This window comes from Silurus aristotelis, assembly GCF_946808225.1.
Source record: "Silurus aristotelis genome assembly, chromosome: 12".
Classification (NCBI taxonomy): Eukaryota; Metazoa; Chordata; class Actinopteri; order Siluriformes; family Siluridae; genus Silurus; species Silurus aristotelis.
The window spans coordinates 12,915,852-12,941,871 of NC_139585.1; the positions used below are offsets into that span (position 1 = coordinate 12,915,852).

At 36.9% G+C, this 26,020-nt stretch overlaps 1 protein-coding gene across 2 annotated transcripts in view; it reads right to left on the reverse strand.

Moving 5' to 3' along the window:
• Positions 1-6,720: 6,720 nt before the first annotated feature.
• Positions 6,721-26,020, reverse strand: part of jcada (junctional cadherin 5 associated a) — a 22,287-nt gene continuing 2,987 nt past the window's right edge. For both annotated transcript variants that reach the window (XM_083556119.1, XM_083556118.1), the window contains exons 2-4: positions 14,819-15,252; positions 9,686-13,785; positions 6,721-8,555 (exon numbers count right to left, since the gene is read on the reverse strand). In XM_083556119.1, coding sequence (XP_083412245.1) covers positions 8,521-8,555; positions 9,686-13,785; positions 14,819-15,141 — 4,458 coding nt within the window. In that variant the 5' untranslated portion in view covers positions 15,142-15,252 and the 3' untranslated portion in view covers positions 6,721-8,520. The remainder of the gene's footprint in view (positions 8,556-9,685; positions 13,786-14,818; positions 15,253-26,020) is intronic.

The following is a 26,020-nucleotide window of genomic DNA, read 5'->3' on the forward strand; positions in this document are numbered from 1 at the left end:
ACAAGGTGGCGGGTTCAATCCCGGGCATTGCCAAGTACAATGTTTTAATTTTCTTTTGAAATCTAATAGTTTGTCTACTTTGTAAAAATTAAACTATAAATCTACTTGTTAATTAAAGAAACCTGTTTAAAAGATTGCTTTATTTCTTTGTCTTTTTTGAAAGACTTGTTTGGCCTACTTTTATTATGAGTTACATGGTGTTGAAGTATAGGAAAAGAAGCCATTTTGGTTCATTAGGCCCATTGACTGCCTGCACAAGGGAGAAAAGATAGCTCACTCAGTAAGGTGTTGGTTTATCGATCAGCAGGTCCCCACATGGATGGGCGTTCAATCCCAGGCATTGCCAAGTAAAATATTATAATTTTCTTTTGAAATCTAATAGTTTGTCTACTTTGAAAAATAAACTATAAATTTACTTGTTAATCAAATAGACTTGTTTAAAAGATTGCTTTATTTCTTTGTCTTTTTTGAAAGACTTGTTTGGCCTACTTTTAAAGAGTTACAAAGGGTTGAAGTATAGGAAAAGAAGCCATTTTGGTTCATTAGGCCCATTGACTGCTTGGGCAAGGGAGAAAAGATAGCTCAGTCGATAAGGTGTTGGTTTATCGATCAGCAGGTCCCTGCAAGGTTGGGGGTTCAATCCCAGGCATTGCCACGTCAACATTTTTTAATTTTCTTTTGAAATCTAATAGTTTGTCTACTTTGTAAAATTAAACTATAAATCTACTTGTTAATTAAAGAGACCTGTTTAAAAGATTGCTTTATTACTTTGTTTTTTTTTTAAAGACTTGTTTGGCCTACTTTTAAAGAGTTACAAAGGGTTGAAGTATAGGAAAAGAAGCCATTTTGGTTCATTAGGCCCATTGACTGCTTGCACAAACGAGAAAAGCTAGCTCAGTCGGTAAGGTGTTGGTTTATCGATCAGCAGGTCCCCGCAAGGTTGGGGGTACAATCCCAGGCATTGCTAAGTAAAAATTTTTAATTTTCTTTTGAAATCTAATAGTTGGTCTACTTTGTAAAATAAACTATAAATGTACTTGTTAATTAAAGAGACATGTTTAAAAGCTTGATTTATTTCTTTGTTTTGTTTTTTTAAAGACTTGTTTGGCCTAATTTAAAAGAGTTGCAAAGGGTTTCAAGTAAAGGAAAAGAAGCCATTTTGGTTCATTAGGCCCATTGACTGCCTGCACAAGGGAGAAAAGATAGCTCACTCGGTAAGGTGTTGGTTTATCGATCAGCAGGTCCCCACAAGGATAGGCGTTCAATCCCAGGCATTGCCAAGTAAAATATTATAATTTTCTTTTAAAATCTAATAGTTTGTCTACTTTGTAAAATAAACTATAAATCTACTTGTTAAGCCCCGGTATCGCCAGGCTGCCACTCTTGGGCCCTTGAGCAAGGCCCTTAACTCTCTATGCTCCGGGGGTCCCTTACGAGGGAAATATCAAGGTCCGTGACGTCAGAGTGACGTGGGGCCGCCTTCCCATGGGCTCACCACCTGCAGGAGGGACCGTGAGGGACAGTGCTATGAGGATTGGGCAGCAGTCAAAGGCAGGGGCCTGCTTAGACTGCTGCCCCCGCGACCCGAATTACGGATAAGCGGGAGAGAATGAATGAATGAATGAATGATGAATCTACTTGTTCATTAAAGAGACTTGTTTAAAAGATTGCTTTATTTCTTTGTCTTTTTTGAAAGACTTGTTTGGCCTACTTTTAAAGAGTTACAAAGGATTGAAGTAGAGGAAAAGAAGCCATTTTGGTTCATTAGGCCCATCGACTGCTCACACAAGGGAGAAAAGATAGCTCAGTCGGTAAGGAGTTGGTTTATCGATCAGCAGGTCCCCGCAAGGTTGGGGGTTCAATCCCAGGCATTGCCAAGTAAAAATTTTTAGATTTTCTTTTGAAATCTAATAGTTTGTCTACTTTGTAAAATTAAACTATAAATTTAGTTGTTAATTAAAGAGACCTGTTTAAAAGATTGCTTTATTTCTTTGTTTTTTTTTAAAAGACTGGTTTGGCCTACTTTTAAAGAGTTACAAAGGGTTGAAGTATAGAAAAAGAAGCCATTTTGGTTCATTAGGCCCATTGACTGCTTGCCCAAGGGAGAAAAGATAGCTCAGTCGGTAAGGTGTTGGTTTATCGATCAGCAGGTCCCCGAAAGGTTGGGGGTTCAATCCCAGGCATTGCCAAGTAAAAATTTTTTATTTTCTTTTGAAATCTAATAGTTTGTCTACTTTGTAAAATTAAACTATAAATCTACTTGTTAATTAAAGAGACTTGTTTAACAGATTGCTTTATTTCTTTGTCTTTTTTGAAAGACTTGTTTGGCCTACTTTTAAAGAGTTACAAAGGGTTGAAGTGTAGGAAAAGAAGCCATTTTGGTTCATTAGGCCCATTGACTGCCTGCGCAAGGGAGAAAAGATAGCTCACTAAGTAAGGTGTTGGTTTATCGATCAGCAGGTCCCCACAAGGATGGGGGTTCAATCCCAGACATTGCCAAGTAAAATATTATAATTTTCTTTAAAAATCTTGTAGTTTGTCTACTTTGTAAAATTTAACTATAAATCTACTTGTTAATTAAAGAGACCTGTTTAAAAGATTGCTTTATTTCTTTGTCTTTTTTGAAAGACTTGTTTGGCCTACTTTTAATATGAGTTACATGGTGTTGAAGTATAGGAAAAGAAGCCATTTTGGTTCATTAGGCCCATTGACTGCCCGCACAAGGGAGAAAAGATAACTCACTCGGTAAGGTGTTGGCTTATCGATCAGCAGGTCCCCACAAGGATGGGCGTTCAATCCCAGGCATTGCCAAGTAAAATATTATAATTTTCTTTTGAAATCTAATAGTTTGTCTACTTTGTAAAATTAAACTATAAATCTACTTGTTAATTAAAGAGACCTGTTTAAAAGACTGCTTTATTTCTTTGTCTTTTTTGAAAGACTTGTTTGGCCTACTTGTAAAGAGTTACAAAGGGTTGAAGTATAGGAAAATAAGCCATTTTGGTTTATTAGGCCCATTGACTGCTTGCACAAAGGAGAAAAGATAGCTCAGTCGGTAAGGTGTTGGTTTATCGATCAGCAGGTCCCCACAAGGTTGGGGGTTCAATCACAGGCATTGCCAAGTAAAATGTTTTCATTTTCTTTTAAAATATAATAGTTTTTCTACTTTGTAAAATTAAACTATAATTCTACTTGTTAATTAAAGAGACCTGTTTAAAAGATTGCTTTACTTTGTCTTTTTTGAAAGACTTGTTTGGCCTACTTTTAATATGAGTTACATGGTGTTCAGATATAGGAAAAGAAGCCATTTTGGTTCATTAGGCCCATTGACTGCCTCCAGAAGGGAGAAAAGATAGCTCACTCGGTAAGGTGTTGGTTTATCGATCAGCAGTTCACCAAAAGGTTTGGGGTTCAATCCCAGGCATTGCCAAGAAAAATATTATAATTTTCTTTTGAAATCTAATAGTTTGTCTACTTTGTAAAATTAAACTATAAATCTACTTGTTAATTAAAGAGACCTGTTTAAAAGACTGCTTTATTTCTTTGTCTTTTTTGAAAGACTTGTTTGGCCTACTTTTAATGAGTTACATGGTGTTCAGGTATAGGAAAAGAAGCCATTTTGGTTCATTAGGCCCATTGACTGCCTCCACAAGGGAGAAAAGATAGCTCACTCGGTAAGGTGTTGGTTTATTGATCAGCAGGTCCCCACAAGGTTAGGGGTTCAATTCCAGGCATTGCCAAGTAAAATATTTTAATTTTCTTTTGAAATCTAATAGTTTGTCTACTTTGTAAAATTAAACTATAAATCTACTTGTTAATTAAAGAGACTTGTTTAAAAGATTGCTTTATTTCTTTGTCTTTTTTGAAAGACTTGTTTGGACTACTTTTAAAGAGTTACAAAGGGTTGAAGTATAGGAAAAGAAGCCATTTTGGTTCATTAGGCCCATTGACTGCTTGCACAAGGGAGAAAAAATAGCTCAGTCGGTAAAGTGTTGGTTTATCGATCAGCAGGTCCTCACAAGGTTGGTGGTTCAATCCCAGGCATTGCCAAGTAACATTTTTTAATTCTCTTTTGAAATCTAATAGTTTGTCTACTTTGTAAAATTAAACTATAAATCTACTTGTTAATTAAAGAGACCTGTTTAAAAGACTGCTTTAGTTCTTTTTCTTTTTTGAAAGACTTGTTTGGCCAATCAGTACGTCCCCACAAGTTTGTCGGTTTAATCCCCGCCATTGCCAAGGAGATTCTTTATTTCTGTTTTAAAATCTAATAGTTTGTCTACTTTATGGAATTAAACTGTAAATCTGTTTGTTAATTAAAGAGATCTGTTAAAAAGACTGCTTCATTTCTTTGTCTTTTTTGAAAGACTTGTTTGGCCTACTTTTAATATGAGGTACATGGTGTGGAAGTATAGGAAAAGACGCCATGTTGGTTCAATTGGCCTATTGACTGCTTGCCCAAGGGAGAAGAGATAGCTTAGTTAGTAAGTTGTTGGTTTACCAATCAGTATGTCCCCACAAGGTTGTGGGTTCAACCCCCTCCATTGTCAAGTGAAATTTTAATTTCTCTTTTGAAATCTAATAGTTTGTCTACTTTATGAATATAAACTGTGAATCTATTTGTTAAATCAAGAGATCTGTTTAAAAGATTGCTTTATTTCTTTGTCTTTTTTGAAAGACTTGTTTGGCCTACTTTTAATTTGGGGTAAATGGTGTTGAAGTATAGGAAAAGAAGCCATGTTGGTTCATTAGGCCCATTGACTGCTTGCACAATGGAGAAGAGATAGCTCAGTTGTTAAGTTGTTGGTTTACCAGTCAATACCTCCCCACAAGTTTGTGGGTTCAATTCCTGCTATTGCCAAGGAGAATTTTCATTTCTCCTTCCACCGATGGTGATTTTTAAACGCACGATGATGCTAAAAGATAAACTCCCTAGAGAAATTGTTGTGAAAGGAAGGAGGAGAACAGTAAACAATTACTTTGTTGGTAGGTTACAGTTTAGATACAAGCCGTGTAACACACACTGTCTTTCGTTAAAGCCTGTGTAAATTTCATTAGTTTCAATGTAGGCTTATAGACAGATGCGGCTTATTTATGTTCAAAATGAAACTCTTTGTAAAATATAGTGGATGAGGCTTATATATGGGTGCGCTTAATAGTCCGGAAATTACGGTATATATATTACGGTATATATATACCGTAATATATATAGCGTAATATATATATATATATATATATATATATATATATATATATATATATATATATATATATATATATATATATATATATATTACGGTATATATATCTCAGGTAGATGTTTCTGTGACTATAGTTGCACAACATATTTAGAAGTTTAAGGTTCACAGGACTGTAGTCAGCCTCCCTGGTCATGGCCATAAGGGGAAAATTTATGACAAATGAAAGAGATTGATAATACGAATGGTAACGAAAGAGCCCAGAACCACTTCCAAAGAGATTAGAGTTCAAATATATGGTCAAGGTACATCAGTGTCAGATCACACCATCCGTTGCTGTTTGACCCGAAGTGAACTTAATCTAGGACTCTACTGTTAAAAGTAAATCATAAAAAAGCGAGACTGGAATTTGACAAAATGCATATTGACAATCCATACAGCTTCTGGGAAAATGTCCTTTAGACAGATGAGAGAAAACTGTAGCTTTTTGGCAAGTCACATCAGCTCTATGTTCACAGATGCAACAATTAAGCATAAAAAAGAAAGGAACACTGTACCTACTGTAAAACATAAAGGAGGCTCAGTTATGTTTTGGGGTCAGCTTAGTTATGATCTGCCACAGGGTGTCTTGAATCTGTGCAGGATGCAATCAATTCTTGAGGCAATTCTAGAGTGAAATGTGCTGCCCAGTGTTAAAAAGCTTTGAAGGTTGAAGGGCATGGCTCCTCTAACAGGATAATGACACAGCTAAACACACCCAAGAATGGCTAAGAACAAAACATTGGACTATTCTAAAGTGGCATTTTATGAGCCCTGATCTAAATCCTATTGAACATCTGTGGAAAGAGCTGAAGCATGCAGTCTGGAGAAGGCAGCCTTCAAACCTGAGACAGCTAGAGCAGTTTGCTCATGACAATTGGGCCAAAATACCTGTCTACATGTGTAGAAGTGTTACTGAGAGTAACAGAAATTGTTTAATTGCAGTGATTGCCTTAAAAGATTATGCAACAAAATATTACGTTAATGGTACCATGATAATTGTTCAGGAGAGTTTCATTAGTTTATTTTTTTATTTTTTAAAATTTAAAACCACAATTCAAAAGCAAGCCAAGTCAAGTCAAGTTCATTTCTATAGCACTTTTCACAACAGACATTGTCCCAAAGCAGCTTTACAGAATTTTAAGAGTTAAGGTGAACGATGTGTATTTATCCCTAATGAGCAAGCCAGCGACCGTGGCAAGGAAAAACTCCCTTAGATGTTATGAGGAAGAAACCTTCAGAGGAACCAGACTCAAAAGGGGAACCCATCCTCATTTGGGTGAAAATCAATGTCTGATTTTAATTAGTTTATTTTCAGTAAATTTGTATTTATTATTACTTTTGTCACTTTCAAGATATTTCGGTGACCATATATATATATATATATATATATATATATATATATATATATATATATATATATATATATATATACACACACACACACACACACACACAAAATTTCACAAGCCAAACAAGGACAGACCATGCAAACATTTTATTAATTTATATTTTTTTATAATGTACAAAGAAAGCACTTTCCCAACACTGTGTTTTAAACCAGTTGGTTTGAATATGTGCCTCTATAATAAACACTTTACTTCTTTAAAATATTCTAAAAAATAATGCATTTATTTTAAATTTCAATGCTTTTGTTTTGGAGAATACAAATATGCAATTTGAAATATAATGATTTTATTATGTAGTACCAAATGCAATAATATGCAAAACCCTAAGCCCCAGTTTTATCCATGATACACTGTTTATCTCATGCTGACACAACATTAGTCAACAAACAACAGTGATTTACACAAGAACAGATACATACATATACATACACATACTCTTTCTGTATGAAAATAGAAATGATTATTAACAGAAATATATTTAAGCAACACCATAGTCATTTATTTTCAAAACCTAAACACTTATTGGCCAGTTACTCTTAAATGTACTGTTAAATGACTCTTTTCTCCCCAACGTTTTTATATATACGTATAGATATTAGATTCACGTTTTATAAAACTTGGCCTGAGTGCCTCAAATCACCTTACTATTTATAACAGTGTGTTGTATCATAGTAAAAATCTCATCTAGCTGTTTCTTATGTTCATCACATGTAACATTAAACAGTGTTAATGAACTACACATACTGATGGTGCTCTAATGGCAGAACTTCAGGTGGAGTCCACATTGAGCATGCAAGACAGTAATCAGTAACACAATTCTCTTAACTTGTCAAACAAGATGTAGTGACATGAAATATACAAACAAAACATAATACATCATTTTTTTTTTACATTTCCATGTCCAAAGGCACACCATCATCTGAAAGCTGATTTACCATACAGACTCTGCAGGAAATTACACTAGTGACATTTGCAAAGTGATTGTAATCAAGCAAACAGAACTGCACTATTAAAATGTCAAATTATTTTATAATGTTGCATTTTCTGTTTCACGATCTAAAAAATAAATACGCATTTGTTAAGTTTTTGCATCTTTGATGTGATATAATATTTTCTGCTGGTTACTGATAATTACAAGTTCGTGTTTCATTCATGATATTAAACTTTTTTTTTTTTTTAAATGACAGTTAATATGACATAATAGCTAATAACTCCTACATGGACACACTGTTATGAATACCTCAGTTGTCAAAACACAACATTCAGCTGTGCTTTTTGTTACCAAGTACATTGCTGAATAAATTGCTTGACATTAAATATACACTTACACTTGCATTTCTTTCTTTCTTTTTTTTCTTTCTTTGTACAATGGAAGACTTAATCAAACCTTGTTTCATTTCATAATTTGCTTCTGAAACAGATTTATGCACTGACTTCTTTGTCACTGGTTATACTTCAGGAGATGAGAAGTCCAAGCTGGCATGTTGTGTATGTTGTCTTATTTGCTTTATAACGTGTTCGGTGAAAATCTATCAAACATCAAGATGTGCTGGTGCAGATAAAACTATTTACAGCCTTTAATTGTAATACATACAGCATTAATTTCCCGGTTATATTGTTCTCAACAGCTTAGTATGTACAAAAAAAATCACTTTTGATTTAATTCAAAATATGTTGTAAAAACAAAAAGATTCATAACATAAGGAGAGTGTGCTGTCAGTTTTTGTTTAAAACAACAATGACATTTTTCTAAAATGAAATAAAAAAAAAAAGAAAAAAGAAAAGTGAAAGAATTGACTGATTTCCCAGCCAGGTCACAGTGACAGGACAGGACAGTGTGGACAGTCTGAGATGCTGTTGCCAATAATCCAAGTTTACACCCTCTCAACTCGACTAGGATCATACGAGTCTGAGCAGTGAAAGAAAAAACACATCAATTCAGCAATGTTTTAAATGCAAATAGACAATATTATTATCAATACAACACAAAGTGGAACAAAACAAAATCTAAACATAATTAAATAATATTTGAACTTCAAACTGCACTATACAGTTTTAATTAGCATAGAACTCAAGACAAGATTGTTATTCAGTTAATGAACTAATGTGTGTTGTGGGAAATGCAAATTACTAAAAGCAGAATTGGGACCAGTGGCATAGAATGTTGCAATAATTTGTGCAATACTTCCCTCTTGTGTTGAGAAACACATATTGCAGCAAGATTGTAACTACCTTTTGGGCTTGATGTAAGATTGACCTGTTCATTCGTAAATAAACAGTGTAAAAAGAGCATAGAGAACTAAATATGCAGCTGATACTACACATGAAAAACTAAACAGCACCAATCACCAGGAGGTTGTGTAATGAGAAAACTTCACTGACCAATCTGAAAGAATAATAAGAAAAAGCTATCCCACAACCACCCCAATGCTCTTGCATACGGTATCCTAGTTTCACCAGACATTAAAGATTAAAGAACATGCTTGAAAGAAAAAGCTACCAAAACAGTAATGTCATCCATCCCAGCCAGACAGCATAATAAATATGCTGTTGCATTACCTATTTGTAATCTTCTAATGGGCAAAGCTTCATTGTCATGCCACTCTTAAGCAATGATGAATGATAAAGCTCATGTGCTCAAGTAGAGCTGAAAAATAACTTTATTTACATGTGTTGATTGTGCAGTGAATGGGCATTGAGACTTCACAGTTCCAGTCTGTGATTTTCTTAATGAATTATGTTAAACAGATAAATGTTTTATTTGTTATCTGATAAGTAATTTAGTAATTTAATTAATTGTGACATCTTAATTAATGCTCTCATTATTATAAAATCATTTTTGTCTGTATTTAATATCTATTCATTGTTTTAACCAGGGTCAGGGACATTGGGTGTCATTTCTACACACCAAATAATTTAGCTACTATTAAACTTTTACTATTACTAATTACAATTGACTAATACTATTACAATGCTATTCAATGTTAGTTATTCTTTTGTAACTCATAGATAAAAAGAGTGTCAAAAAAATGCACTCACCCGAAACAGACTGAATGTCTTCATCCTCAAGCGAATCTGAATCAGCGGTCATGTTAAAGGTGTCCGGGAGTGTGATTTCTCTCTTGACCACTGTTCCACTGCGTGACTGAGGGACTGGGACTGAGTAACCCATGGACTGTGGTGACTGAATTGCTCTTTCCACTATTGCTTCTTTTGTCTCTTCCTCTTTTTCCCTGAAGCTATCTAAATCCTCATCTATCTTTTCCCCAAAAGCAGCTTGCCACTCATTTACTCTCATTTCATTCAGACGAAATTGCTCTTCTTCTCCTTCTAGTACGTTGTCCTCTTGAACTCTATTTTCGGTTCTTTCCTTTCTTATTTCCTCTTCTCCCCTCCCTTTCTGGATCTCTTTTTTGAAACCGCTGACGCATGACATTGACTCATCCTCAACGTCAGGATTAATGCTCTCTGAAGACATTTCTTCATTTTTGCACAAAGGAGATGGGTGATATAAGATGGACTTGTCCGGTTGGCTATCAGACATGTCTACCGCTGGTGTCACCTTTTTCTCACCTCCACACACACTTAAAGTCAGATCCTCATCCTCAGTCACTGGCAGTGATAAACGCAGGTTATTAGGTGGAAACTCTGGTAAATCTAACACTAAGGAATTAATATGATTCTCTTTAATGGACTTATCTCCTGTACAGTTGTGGTCTTCCCCTGCGGCAATATCTTTCTTCTCCATCAAATCAGAGGTGTGGACTGAAGTCGCCATCACTTGCTCATACTTCCTATTTACATGCTTTGTTTCTTCATTTGGCCTTACTCTCATGGTTTGCAGAATAAATTCAGCCTTTTCCTCACTCTGTTTGTCACTATGCTCATTTTCCTGAAACTGATTGCAACCATCTTGACTAATAACCAAGGCTTCAGCAGATATAGCAATACCCAAGATCCTTGCTGCCCTTTGTTCAATGGACTCGTTCACAGGAATCCCTTTGGCACACTGAATTTGATACAGATTGCTAAGATCTTCTGTTGGTATGCTACTGGCTTTCTCCTGACTCAGAAGAGCCTCCAGATGTTCATCAGCTATTGTTTTCTCATTGCTTACATACAGATTATCATCATAATCAGCATAATCAAAGTTTGCCATTAATGTGAAATGCTGACTTCTGACAACATTAATGGGACGTGACCTTTCTGAGTTTTTCTCTGAACTCTTTTCCGAGACTTTTTTATGGTCATGTTTAGTAGCATAGATTATATTACTGTTTGTGTGCTTATGATTTGCACTAAAGTCAGGGCTGTTTGTATTTTGATCTTCTCCACTATCTGAAGATGTGATTTGTAAAACCTCACATGTTTCTGAGTTGTCAGAGGGACTAGTCAGCATTGGAGACTCTGGGCTTAAACCTACAGGTGATCCTAGTTTCACTGAGTCTGGAATCGGTGTGTACACTGTAAGTCCAACATCCTTTAGTAGAGATTCCTTTGGCACAGGAATATCCAAGCTGTTTAACCCCAGGACATCTTGCATCATACTTAAGTCCTCATAATTCACAAACCCACTGTCCATCTCTGGTGTTAAAGGTAGGTCAGGATTTACAAACCTCCCTGTTGATGAAGAGAAGGCACTTCCTACTTCCCTGAAATTTTTACCTGTTTGAATCATGCCTCTATGTTCTAAATCTGACCTGAAATCGAACTTGTCATTCTTTAGCTGTTGTTGAGGACTTCTGTCTGTATGTTGCTGTTTAACTTTATAAGCAGACACCTCAGGTGTAATGAACCCTGTGCTTGTGTTGTCTACCTCTAAAATGTTTCTCAGTGCCTCATCTAGGTCCTCTGTAGACTGATCAGTGGTTTGTTGTTTGGCATTGTGATCTTGCAGCTCCTTGTTAAAAGACTCAAGCTCCCCTATGGCATCCCATGGTCGCCTGTTCACAGGTTTTAACAAGAACTGACCAAAAACCTCTTGGCCGTTTAGTGTGTGAGGTTTGGGCACACTTTGTCTCAGTGGGGGCTGGCGATCAGGAGATGGTGGTGATGAAGTCATTAAGACTTGAACTGGGCTTTTTATATTAGAGCTGCTAGCTGCTTTTGTTTGGGAAAATGCACTGTTGCTTGAAGGGTTGAAATTCTTTTGCACTTGGGGACATTTGTAGCTGATACGGCATTCAGTGCCCTGCACACTGTCTGTGGACGATGGAGGATCATATGTAGCTTGCTTTTGGAGATTTTGTGCATTTGTATTTCTTGAACCGTCAAGAGAACCTGTCTGTGTCTCTTGATTTTTATATTGATCTCCTGGCCAAGATCCTGCAGAGCACATTTCTTTGTCAACACTTGCTTGGAGAGACCAAACATCTATGACCTCTTTCCGAAGTGAAGGTTTTTTGGTCCTTTTTGTGTTTAAGGAGCTGCTGGATTGTATTACTTGCTCAGTGCTATTTGCAATCTTTGGCATGTCTTTGCTACAATACTGGGTCACTGAATTTTCTGCAGGTGCCACTACTAAGCTTGATACTTTTTCATTGTTATTTGTATCAGTAGCTTCCTTGTTGGCTACCATGTTTATTGGAACTGATACCAAACAGAACATAGTCTCTTTAATTTTCTTCTTGTTTTTCTTATTTTCAGCTGCTGTTTGTGCTTCAAATGTCTTTACCTGTGTTACTGTCTCACAGAATTGTTGGTCTATGCTAGGTTTCTGTTGTGAGAATGTTGTTTGGAAGGTAGTTGGATAGTCAGGACTGGCTGGGTATTTGTTGGAGTTTTCATTATTTGTTGACTTTGAGTTGACCATCTCTCGTGAAACCTCCGTATGCGTGACTGCTTCATCAACACAATCACTGATATTGCTGTTACTTGCTTCTGTGCTGCTGAATGGTTTTCCTGAGACAAGAAAGGCACTGTCATCAGGAGATTTCTCACATGTAGAGGTGATGGGGATCCCTTTTGTAATATTCCTGATTTTGTCAGCATCTGTCAGTGAGTTCCCATTTATTCTTCTTCCTGAGATATGTCTGACTCGTGGGTCATCAAAAGGTATGTATTGAACATTCGCTGTGTGCTCCTCTACATAACCAGGGTATGCCTGTCTCCTACAGGGCATACTCCTTCTCCCATCCCTGTAATTATCAGGCCAAGCTATTCCTGTCTGTCTCATGAACCACTCCTGGACCTCAGCCATTGCTGGCCCTTGCATGTATGAGTCTCCCCTGTACTGGTAGTTCCCCATGGTATTGGCATAAGTCCTGTGCCCTCCTCTAATGACAGGTTGCCGCCTGTATGATGGTGGAGGGATGTAACCTGGAGGCTCCATGCCAGACCCACCAAGTTCCTGTGCAAAGTAATCCTTTCTGGAAAAAGGCAGTGGAGTTCTGTCTCTGGCATGGGGCACAAAATCACCAGAGAGCATCTCTGAACTTCCACGCATCTGCTGGTGAACTTCATATGATGGGGGTCTTAGAGGTCGACTAAAACGGGGCTTTGAAGGGGGTGCAGATTGTACACCTGGCCGACTATTGTCAATCCACTGCTCCCTAATTTCCCCTTCACTGAGATTGCAACCTTTAGGCAGCCGTGACTGGTGCCCATTTATTCGATAGCTTGCACATGGATCTTGCCCAGTGGATGACATGCTTAAGTACTGGATGCTGTCAGAGGGCATGGCCATTCTGGGTAGGGACTGTGATTTGGCTTTGGTCCTGGGAGGAACAGCACCCTCTGCTGTTCGAGGTCGACGCTGCTCCTGTGCCCATCTTTCGCCTTCACTTTCAGACATATGTCGACCAATTCCTACAGCTGGACGCCACTCTTCTGTTCCTAGGCTCTGGTATTTCCTCTCTGCAGCCATTTTCCATTGATACAGGGCAAGTTCTCGCTCTCTGGCACGTGCACTGTCTGCCCTGCGTTGTCTCTCACGGCGATGCTCTTCGGTGGTTAGTGCTGACTCAGGCCTTCGCTGCATGCCCTCTGCTTTATGTTGACTGCCTAATTGATTTTCTTGTGGGTCTCTGATATCCACATAGTCCAGGAGCATGTTTAAGTCTTGGCCCCGTCTCCGCCAGTAGGACACATCATGCTCCTGCCGTGGATAAGTGTACATTTCTCTGTGGGCATCACTGAATCTGCACAAAAGATTTAAAATAATGAATTATAGACAGACAGATTGACAGATACATAGATAGATACATAGATCACTTTATTAATCTAAGAGGAAAATCCAGGGATAAGCTGTTAAATGTATATTTTATTTTTGTTTTCTCAATTTTTTGTTTTCTCTAAAGCACTCTAGTAAAAGATTAATACATTCAATTTAAATCATTGTAATTATATGCCGATTTAAAGTTTCATTTTATGATGTGCAGTGAGTGATCCAGTCTTTTATTGATGATCTGTTTTGTATTAATTGAATTATCTTGTGCTGTCCCCCAAAAAACAACAAAGCTCTGCATTGACTCCACCTACATAACAGCTGTGCTATAATTAGTAGCAGAGCAATGCTCAAACTTGAGTTTATAATATTTTATTAATGTTGATGTTACATAATACATAAAGGAATAGAATCCTGATCTGACAGAACCCTAATTGGATTCATAATTTACAACTGGATCTGGATTTAACATGTAAAAAGAGATGATAATGAGGTGTTATAATGGTTATGTTTATAAAATGACAGTCCTGTGTGGCAAAAAATGGACCACCATAGTTCTAAATGTATCTAACACAGCAAATGCATGCATCATTGAAGAGTAAGATGTATTGTGGCAGGAGAATGGTGGCAGAAGCTGGCCAGTAAGAAACTGAGAGAAAATGAGTCATAATAATTAGATGCAGGTGAAGACTCAACACTATAACGGTGTCTGCATGTTTAAAATAGATACATAGTAATAGTGAAGCTATGAAAAGAAATAAGGAAAAAGACTGCACATAAGAGAGAGCACAGTGTTAGTATCTTGTCCTATAACTGAGGAAAAGTCCTTGACAGCTGCCACAATTACATAACATGCCTCATCAGCCTCAGCTAACTTAAACCTGAACTGAAAGAAAATGAAGACTAATGTGATAAAATGTGAAGAGACTGTCTATGTCCTTGAGTCAGCAAGTGCAGGTGCATGTGTGTAAGCTTAAAGTATTGGGTTGTAAATCACTTTGACTAACCTGCTGTCACTGGTGCCTCCAGGCGCGTGTCCATCTACTCGGTTAGCATTGTCTTCCTCTGTCCTCTGATTCTTGTCCCTGATCTCTGTGTCACTGGGGCCACTCTGAGATAAAGCCTGCTTCCCAGCACCACCATAAACACTGTCCACTTTGTAACCATTCACTGCGCCATGTCCTGTCCGCTTGTCCACGATTTCACACCGATTATTACTGCGCGACACTGGCCGCTGTTCTTGGGACGAGGATGAGTGCGATGGAGGGACATTGTTGTTGCTGCTGATTTTGTATCCATGAGAGATAAGAAGGTCCTCCACACTGTACATGGCTAAGCAGGAGTGTGTTGTGGTGTCTAAAGTGTGTCCGGATGTCGTCAGAGTTTTAAACGTTTTCCAGATGAGGCGTGTCTAGGAACAGCTGCACCAGAGAGGCCATCACTGTGAAAAGAAATAAAATGGGAAGAGGGAAAGTGTGAGAGGGACAGAGTGAGAGATTTATAATTTTATTTTTTCCCCCACACAAATCCCTTTGATGTGAAGACTCCGCCCCCTACCCAAAAGCGCGACTGTCAAACCCCCAAAAAAGGCCCTACCTTACAACAAGAGAAGCAATTCTCAATGGCTGTCTGCCTGCCTGTCTATTTGATTACCCAGTCCTATTCCCCCTTCACCCCCCCACCCCCCCCCCCCGCTTCTCTTTTAGCACAGCAATGATACTCTATGCAGCCCACTGAAGTAGAAGGCAGCATGCCTCATGCACACTGACCCATTTAGACAGAAAAATCATAAAAATCAAAAAGCAGTTACCCCACTGCTGACTACACAGATAATTAACAGCAATAAAACAAAAACAGAAACATCAAAGGCTAGTGAATAAAATGAAAATGAATGGAGCACTGTCAAACTAATCAAGACTTATACTCAATGCATGCTTACTGACAAAGCAGTCTTGAAGTCTGTCTATCTCACAATCTCACAATCTATCTATCTATCTATCTATCTATCTATCTATCTATCTATCTATCTATCTATCTATCTATCTATCTATCTATCTATCTATCTATCTATCTATCTATCTATCCCTATGCAAATTAGTATTTGAACACCTGAGAAAGTCAATGTTAATATTTGGTACAGTAGCCTTTGTTTGCAATTACAGAGGTCAAACGTTTCCTGTAGTTTTTTACCAGGTTTGCACACACTGCAGGAGGGATTTTGGCCCACTCCTCCACACAGATCTTCTCTAAATCAGTCAGGTTTCTGGCCTGTCGCTGAGAAACATGGATTTTGAGCTCCCTCCAAAGATTCTTTATTGGGTTTAGGTCTGGAGACTGGCTAGGCCACGCCAGAACCTTGATATGCTTCTTACAGAGCCACTCCTTGGTTATCCTGGCTGTGTGCTTCAGATCATTGTCATGTTGAAAGACCCAGCCTCAACCCATCTTCAATGCTCTAACTGAGGGAAGGAGGGTGTTCCCCAAACGTGTATCTCACAATACATGGCCCCGGTCATCCTTTCCTTAATACAGTGCAGTCGCCCTGTCCCATGTGCAGAAAAACACCCCAAAGCATGATGCTACCACCCCCATGCTTCACAGTAGGGATGGTATTCTTGGGATGGTATTCATCATTCTTCTTCCTCCAAACACGTTTAGTGGAATTATGACCCAAATGTTCTATTTTGGTCTCATCTGACCACATGACTTTCTCCCATGACTTCTCTGGATCATCCAAATGGTCATTGGCACACCTAAGACGTGCCTGGACATGTGCTGGTTTAAGCAGGGGAACCTTCCGTGCCATGCATGATTTCAAACCATGACGTCTTAGTGTATTACCAAGAGTAACCTTGGAAACGGTGGTCCCAGCTCTTTTCAGGTCATTGACCAGCTCCTCCCGTGTAGTTCTGGGCTGATTTCTCACCTTCCTTAGGATCATTGAGACCCCACGAGGTGAGATCTTGCATGGAGCCCCAGTCCGAGGGAGATTGACAGTCATGTTTAGCTTCTTCCATTTTCTAATGATTGCTCCAACAATGGACCTTTTTTCACCAAGCTGCTTGGCAATTTCCCCGTATCCCTTTCCAGCCTTGTGGAGGTGTACAATTTTGTCTCTAGTGTCTTTGGACAGCTCTTTGGTCTTGGCCATGTTAGTAGTTGGATTCTTACTGATTGTATGGGGTGGACAGGTGTCTTTATGCAGCTAACAACCTCAAACAGGTGCATCTAATTTAGGATAATAAATGTAGTGGAGGTGGACATTTTAAAGGCAGACTAACAGGTCTTTGAGGGTCAGAATTCTAGCTGATAGACAGGTGTTCAAATACTTATTTGCAGCTGTATCATACAAATAAATAGTTTAAAAATCATATATTGTGATTTCTAGATTAATTTTTTTAGATTATGCCTCTCACAGTGGACATGCACCTACGATGACAATTTCAGACCCCTCCATGATTTCTAAGTGGGAGAACTTGCAAAATAGCAGGGTGTTTAAATACTTATTTTCCTCACTGTATGTATATATATATATATATATATATATATATATATATATATATATATATATATATATATATATATATATATATATATATACTGTGTTTCATAAATTGCAAATAATAATTTCAAATTAAATTAAAATTAATTACAATTAAAATGAATTAAGATTAATTGAATTTAATTGCGAGAAATAAAGTCGGAATTGTGAGAAAAAAAGTCAGAATTGTGAAAAACAAAACGAAAAATTAGGCAAACTTTTCATTTAATGTGGTGGAAATGGGATTCCTAGCTGTTTTCTCCCCGTTCCACCATTTTTCATTGTGCAGCATCCTCTGTGTTACCTGTCTAGAGCTCTCCAGAGTTTAGAGGGTGGTGTGTGAGTCATAACGGTCCGTACAAATATTTTTTTTTATTTCGAATTACTTGAGTTACTCGAGGAATCTTTAAAGCCATATATATATATATATATATATATATATATATATATATATATATATTTATATATTTATATATTTATATATTACATATATTTATATATAAACTATATTATAATAATAATATAATACAATGCTAATATAATATAATTTAATATAATATAATATAATATAATATCATATCATATCATATAATATCATATAATATAATAAAATATAGAATAACAAGTACTAGAACACTGTAAAAGAATGGGCTTTTGGGAATGAGATATAATCATTGAATTGAATGAGGTTCAGGAAACATACCAAACTCTATCAAATATTGAGAATAGTCCAACATAGTCCCTTGAACTCACTGTTATACAAGGTCACTTTAAGAAAGATTAGTTTATGAGCTTTTTTTTAAAAAAAAAAGCTGAAACACGCTAGGGGTCAATTTAAATGGAATATAAACAACATATATTATAAATGCACTTATTATAAATGAACTTTTATGTAAATTTATTTGCAGCCTTACATGAAATGATATCATATTTGGCAAGGAAATTCCCTGGGTCTAAAAGTGAAAACTGAAACGTTGTGAGCCAGACTGACTAAACTGGCTCTCTGTAACAACACAGCAGGGGAATGTCTATGGATTGTGAGGTTATCTATCTTATTACACACACAAATGGAATCTGCATTTTAAACTCTAATCATACCAGTTCAGGTGTTTTAAGGCAAACTAAACCACTGCAAAAACAAACAAACAAAAAAAACCACAACAACAAAAAAAATATGGTCAGAGTCACTGTAAATCCGGATCTTATCCTGGGGGAACATTTGGTGCAAGGCAGGAATACACCCTGGATTTCAGTCTGTAGTGTGTTAAAACTGTTAAAGCAAAATTCTGTAGTAGAACTGATCAGCATTTGAAATACACCACAATAGTATATAGATTTAAACATGAACCTGCTCGGCTTGTGTGTCAGACTCTTTGTGGCAGCTTTCCGCAGACACACATCATACACGTGTGTAATTTATTTGCTTGAAGAAGGTTCACTGAATAAGAAAAGTGCTTTAACGACATTTTACTGATCTTCAAAAAAAATTTCATTTACACTTTCTGGTCTGAATTAACCACATGAATTGATAAAAAGAAAGGAAGCAAGGAAAATGAGAAGTACTTGTGTATTGTCCACTTCAAGTTCAAACTCGCAAGTGGTATTTAAAAGCACTACCACAAAAACAAAAACAAAAAAACAAAGTTGTATGTATATAGCCATAAACTAATCACTAATGACTGAGCACCTAGGCATTACTCCTCTGTTGCACAAGAAGCTAAATTTCAGTCTAAACTGAAAAATGATTCCCTCCTAATCTACTGCTTTCATGTAAATCCTTAATGAAACAAGAAGAGGTTTTGCCCTCTATCTCCTTTCTTCTACCTGAGAACATGCACACTTTGAGACACTTGTGTGTGTCAGTCTCTGAGCCCAGAGAACACTAATGCGATTACCTTGCTCTTAAGAACTTTAAACCTGTTAGTTTTGGAAGATTTGACTCATGACTTCTTCTTGGTGACCCAACCTCTGTATTGTGTTCAATAATGTTAATTCCTATATGCAAAACAGTGATGCTGCGGCACATATAAATGATACTAATTTGTGTGATGGATGCGGAGTGCTCACAAGTTGTACTCTGCATCCATCATTTCCATCCAAGCTACTTTAGTGAATTTGGTGCATATTCTAGAGAGAAAAGTAAACACGGTCTGCTCTAAAACAATGGTGTTTTAAAAGAAATAGTTGCTTTCTTCCCTCTCAAATGATAAAGCAGGAACATTGAAAATTATATGAAACATTGGATATACTGCATACCATGCTAACAAAGCTCACTTTCATCTGAAACCTTTAATTTAAGGTTTCCACACACACTGGTAGTATAACCCAAAAAGCAAACAATATTCAAATTCCAGTGAACTGGAACTGGAAAGGTATTGCTATTTGATACAACATTTAATTTTTTTTTTTTTAAATAAGCTGCAGCTGCCACCACAGTTGAGGAATGAAGCAGGCTCGTTGTTCTGCCGAGTAATACAGAAAATGCCTGTTGATTATAAAAACGTGTATGCTGTTTTAATGATGACAAACAGCTTCTCATTGTGTCTTTCTGGAAAAAAAAGTGCAGATCTAGTAGATTTGGATGATAACACTTTATTTATGACCTACTTCGATAACTAAAATATGAAGCATGCTAAAAATAAACAAAACCATATGCTGATGAAGTCATGGGTCTACAGTACAAAAAAACAAAGACTTAGAAAGAATAAATACATTTCAAAGAAACAGATGCAGGGTTATATAAATTTAGAGTAAGCTGAACAAACCTAAGCCAATATAACAGAATGATTCTACAAATATGACAAGCGCAATCTCTTAGGCAGCCCGTACCAAGTGGTCTACATTGAAGAACTTGATTCTCCAAATAGCACTAATGAGCTCTGTCTGTTTTAATCCTTTTTTTTATTATTAGAACAAATTCTGTACAAGGAAAAATGATAACATTTTGGCTTTGCTCATTTGTAGACTATGAAGTATAGCTGTGATACAAAGCCTTGTGCTCACTCATAAATAAATCACACATTTTTAGGTCTGAGCTTTTGGAGGGCATCTGGTCTCTTCCTCACACCCGCCTTCCCATCAGGCGTGCAGAGAGCCCAGAGCTGCCGTCCTGACAGTTTGGTGTCAACTCCTTATTCATAGCCTTACTGAGATTTGTGGAGTCCATTTCTAAAAACGTGAGGACAGAGGAAAAAAGTGGTGCAGGACACAAACGGTGAGGTTTGAAAAGTAAATCTGTTGATCGTTTCAAAATGTTTAAAAATGAAGGCCAAACAGTTTGCCGCAGTTGCACATTTTAGCAGGTCTGCAGATCTGTAGCTATTATCAATTCTTGTTCCTGAACTTTCTCCAAGGAACAAATGAGTCATAAACAAAAAGGGAACAATTAACGTCTGTCCTGTCCTTCAGAAAATTTCCATTTAAGCCGCACCTAATCATTGTTCTACAGGCTCTGTTACAACGAGGCCCTGACACTGTTCTTTTGACTGCAGTTACACACTCCATTTGGACCACAGTCACTTCATTGTTTCCTTCATGATATCAGTCAGGTCAACCTCTTCTTCCTGAGGATATGAGCGCTACAGAGTAGTGTAGCATGTTGAGAACCAGTGGCTGAAACTGGACCCCTAAAGGGTAAGGCAAAGTCTACAACAGAGCAACTCTTCTTATGAGTCATATCAAACACACTTGCAAAACTCTGGGGATCTTTCTCCATAAGTTTATCTTTTGTATTTTTCCTGTTCTCTGCTTTCCAAATTAATCCTCATTCATCAATCCAAATAAATTTTAGGCTAAAATATGAAACTTGAATACAATATTCTATTTGATTAGATTTCACATTCTCAGAGTGTCTGTGTGGGTTTCAGCATGTCATATCCAGTGTGTGTTCCTGCCTTGCCTGCCTCCCAATGTTCCTGAAACCTTCCAGATCCACCAACATCCTGAACAGGATTAAGATTTGACTGAAGCTATCTGATTGAAAGATTCCTTCACAAAGGGAGGTTGAGAATCCCTCACTTCTATGTGTGTACTTTTGCTCCAGACACACTACAGGAACTACATAATACTTTTTTTAAACATTATACAGACATCAATTTACAATATAAATATTAATTGCTGAATTAAATATTACACATATTTTAAAGAATTGTATTAGTTTTAATAAAAAAGTAATTATTTTTTACTTTTGCTAATTTATTTTGTTGAATTGCCTTAATAAAAAAAAGGTCTGACAAGGTTCCTTATTGCTTTTATTACTAAATTTGAAAAGTGAAACTATGCAATGTTCTTTTTCTGGATTCTGGACCTTACAAATCACAACCTGAAGTAAAAAAAAATAAAAAACATTGTCTGCTTTCAGAACTGTCTAAAACATCAAACAAAACCCCTTTTTAAAGTGGCTTCTAAAATCTGACCTGAAGGTAAAGAGTAAAGAGGCCTTTTGTCAGAAGATAACAGCCCACCCCCAGAACCAAATCCTGTGCATTTCCAACTGTCTACATCTAATGTTAGAATAGTCAGACATCTCGACCTCAGTGTGATAATGCCAGTCAAATTTCTCAGGCTTTCTTTATGCACAAAGGCTCTCTACTCTTTGCCTTAAGGGTAACCCACTCCTCTCTGTATGTTTAGGATTCGTCCATGGTTACTAATGTTTTCCTTTTCTAAAAAGTGCACTTTCTAACAATAGAGTACAAGCAAGGTGACGACTCGGGCACTGCAGAAATGCTTCCTGATTACATTGGCACTCTTATCACCGGATTGTTAAGACAGGAAATATTGCTTTTTTTTCCAGAATGGAACTAAAACTTCACAAACCACAGCGCCAGATTTCTGCTGCACTACACAGCACATGCTCTCCATACCATCATTTTACTATCATGTTTAAGACATTAGCCTACTTTCAACATGTCATTTGTTGTATTTCATAGTTAAAAACAGCATGAAATGTGGAACCCCAAAGGTGGAGTATGTTGATTCAAAACTTATTTCAGCTGCAGACAGCAGGTATGCAGTAACCTAAAGCCGGTTGAGATCTACTCAACACATTTATCTGTATCTGTATCTGAGGCTGCAATTAACTATCAATAATGGCTGATATCTCATGGTCATTTGAGACAGTGCTCAGTTAAGACACACACAGCCCCAGATGTGTATTCACAGGGAAGCAAAACAGGACATAGTTAAAGAATCTTATCCAACAAAAACAAAGTGTACCATTTACAGAGAAGTACTAACTTGGAAGACGGGAGAACTTTGGCAAAGGTGTGCAGTTCAGGCCTTGCAGATCAATATATCTTGATGTAAGCAGAGCTGGTGCCTATAAAAATCAAAGTACTAAGCTTGACTTATGGCTCAGACGATTCTGCAGCATGCTTCTCAGTGCAGAGCTGTTTCTGACCTGCTCAGCATGTCTGTACATAATTAGCGTGCATCAGGGGGTTTAGACTAGCACGAGACATCAGTGACAAAGTCTATCAGCTCAAAGTGCTCAGATCAAAGAATGGGCAAACAGAAGAGCTATGATAATTACTGTTTTAGGAGACACCTGATTAAATGCCTTACTGCTAAATATTAGTTATAGAAATTTTTTGGTCATAAAATTACCTCCAGTTAAAAAAATGATAAAGATATAAATACATTTTATGATTAATTATTGTATAAGATAATGAAGAAAAATAACAATAACAACCTTCATAATCTGGCAAGGACCTATCGTTAAATACGTCTGTGTCAGGAATTTATTTCTTGCAATGATGTCCCTCACATTTATCATTAGATAATTATATTCCTTTTAATAAGAACTGTGAGAGGCATCATGCAAAAAATAAATCTCTGACACAGACCTCTATTCAATATGAGGCGTCAACACTTTTACAATACCATATAGGGTTTTCCAACAGTGAGCACAATTACGTCACTGTAATTAATCTGACGAGAATAAATTACACAGGAGAAAGTAAGACTTATGTTTCATGTGTCTACCATATGGCTTTAAGGCCTCTAGTATATGAGTCTGTCATGTCATTAGGCAACAAAAGCAGGCATTCACCTTTCATCACTTTTAATTGCGACTAATAATCCAGCTTTATACTAATCTACATATGGTTACACTTTGCATGCTATCACTACCAGAAGGCTTTTAAAAGTTGCAAGAACTTTTTTTTTCCACTGAAGATTACATCTGAGAGGAAAAAGCTGTTCCTGCAAATTTTTGTACAACTGCAAACACCTCAGTTATACTGTATATGTTTGGATAAAACTCGGTAAAACTCCTCCAGATTCTCACTATCTATGAATAACAATCCAGTCAGATAAACAAAAAAATAATAGACTCCTGCTCAATCTGGGAATTTTAATAGCTTAAATAGAAATCTCTTGAAGAATAGTCCAGACACCCAATCCAAAATTGCACTTTGATTCCTTTTTTATTGGGAGAAAATTGTACCGTCATTGCATTTCTCATTCTTATTCTGTCTTTATAAGTTGTTTATTGCTGGGGTGGTGGCCTAGATAAGCCTAGATGTTTTCCTGAATTGAAACAAGTTTCTCTGTTTCTTATACCTCTATCACAAGTTTTATCATTAAAAAAAATATGTATACCCAGAAATGTGAAAAGGGAAGTATGAACCTTTAAAGACTTCATCGTACACTGTTGTGTAGGTGAACTGAAGTATCTAATTACAAACTGAATTGATTAGGCTTATGTCTACTGCCCTGCAAAACATCTGGCTATCCCACAGCTTCATCAAAGTCTGACATTCACTGTGTGAGGAAATCCCACTTAGCTAGCAAGGCTTTAGACATCTTTAGGCTGTCTGACTGCGTTTGTGTAACTGGCTACTGACCTGACGTGATCTTCGCAGAGAGGCATATTGGGTGAGAGAAAAATAAAGACGTAATTTTGTTTATTTATTACCTTAAATATTCTTACGTTTGAGGAATGTTATCCTATATACATTCTTTTTGTCTGTTTGCTAGTATTTAGCCATTGTAACGTCTGATGATAATTCCCAAAAACCTACACACATTTCTATGCCATCCAACTGCCACATTACAACACAGATAATTTCACCAAATTAAAACTACTTATATTTCGAATGGTTTACAGAGATTTCTTCTTTCAAAAAAAAAAAAGCTAACACATCATGTACACATTTCACTGTTATACTACAGATACGGAACTTAAATACAAAACTTGGAGCACACATGCAAAATTATCATGCTATCTTCCTTCCTACCATAACGCATAACCACAATGCGTTTTTTAAAAAGGATACAATAAGGGCTGTGAATAAATGTGGATAGTCCACCTGACTCTGCAGATTTCTGATGAACTAGTGGGAAAGATACTTTAAAAACAATGAGTCATGGAATATCTTTGCAGTAGCTTTGTGGTGTTTGATCAGCCATTTCCGATGCAGCTACAGCTAAGGACACTCTCATTTAGAGGGCAGTGTGCTCTCACACTCCACACTCGGCACAGTGATAACAATGAGCAATGTGTGCTTAGGGCATATGCATAAACAGACACACTGCAAGTCAATTACCCACCTCTTTGGCACACACACAAAAAAAGGCACACACGTAAACACAGACACACTCGAGCTCGAGCATCTCCTACTGCTCCCCCTGCTTTCCCCTTCTCTCAGAGCCTCCCTGAGGGAGTACGGTGTCTCTCACACAATACTGCTGCTATCTGGACTTGTTTTCATGACTAACTGAACTGAAGGATGCGAACTGGTCAGCTATAAGCATAAAAGCTCTTGGGACTATAATGTTAAGTCAGCAGCAAAATGGGAACGGAGCTATGTTGGCCCAGACCAGACATACTTTAATGTTCCAAAGTCAATATTACATAGAACGAAGCTCTATTATCTATAGAAACTTATTATAGGCTTGTTGGCATAATTTTTTTTCTTAATTTTAGGTTCAGGGAACACATGACCTGTGAAGTAGTTTAGGGAAAAAAGTCCAGGAATTTTTTTATGGTATTTTATATAATTGAATTTAATTATATTAGTGAATTTCTATGATTTATCCTAAATCAGTCAAGTAAGCAATTATATATACCAATACATCTGTTTAAGCACTCGATAATAATGAAAATGAAGGGAGGACTATATAATCTAGCCCACTGCCACTAGTAAGATCACAATTGCAGTTTAAACATTTCTTCCCATACCAACCAGCACTACTCTTCCTGTTAAAACGATATGTACTTTACAGTTCATCAGAACAGAGCCATGTTATGGAGGAGTGGAGATTCTGGGTCAGAAAAATAACAGAAAACTGAAATACTTAAATAACCTTGATTCATTGCATGGCACAGCTAAAAGGTTCTAAAATATCCTTGAAATAATTTTTTTATAGTGCATCCAAAAATGATTGAATCTTTTAATGTGCGCCTTAGGAAAGCCATGGATTTTCTCTAAACGTTTACCTCCCCATCAATTTGGAAAAACCTGCTGAAATAAGTCCTTGTGACAATCATATGATGATTTAACCTCAATAAAATTGGATAATAATATTTAGCAGACACTTGGAAAGCAAGGATTGGCATCGAGTACAAACATGAAACTCGTTCGGGATGAGGAATGTGCGGCTTTTATCAGTAATGCAAGAAGACACACGCACTAAATCCATTGATCTTTAATAAAAAGGAAAG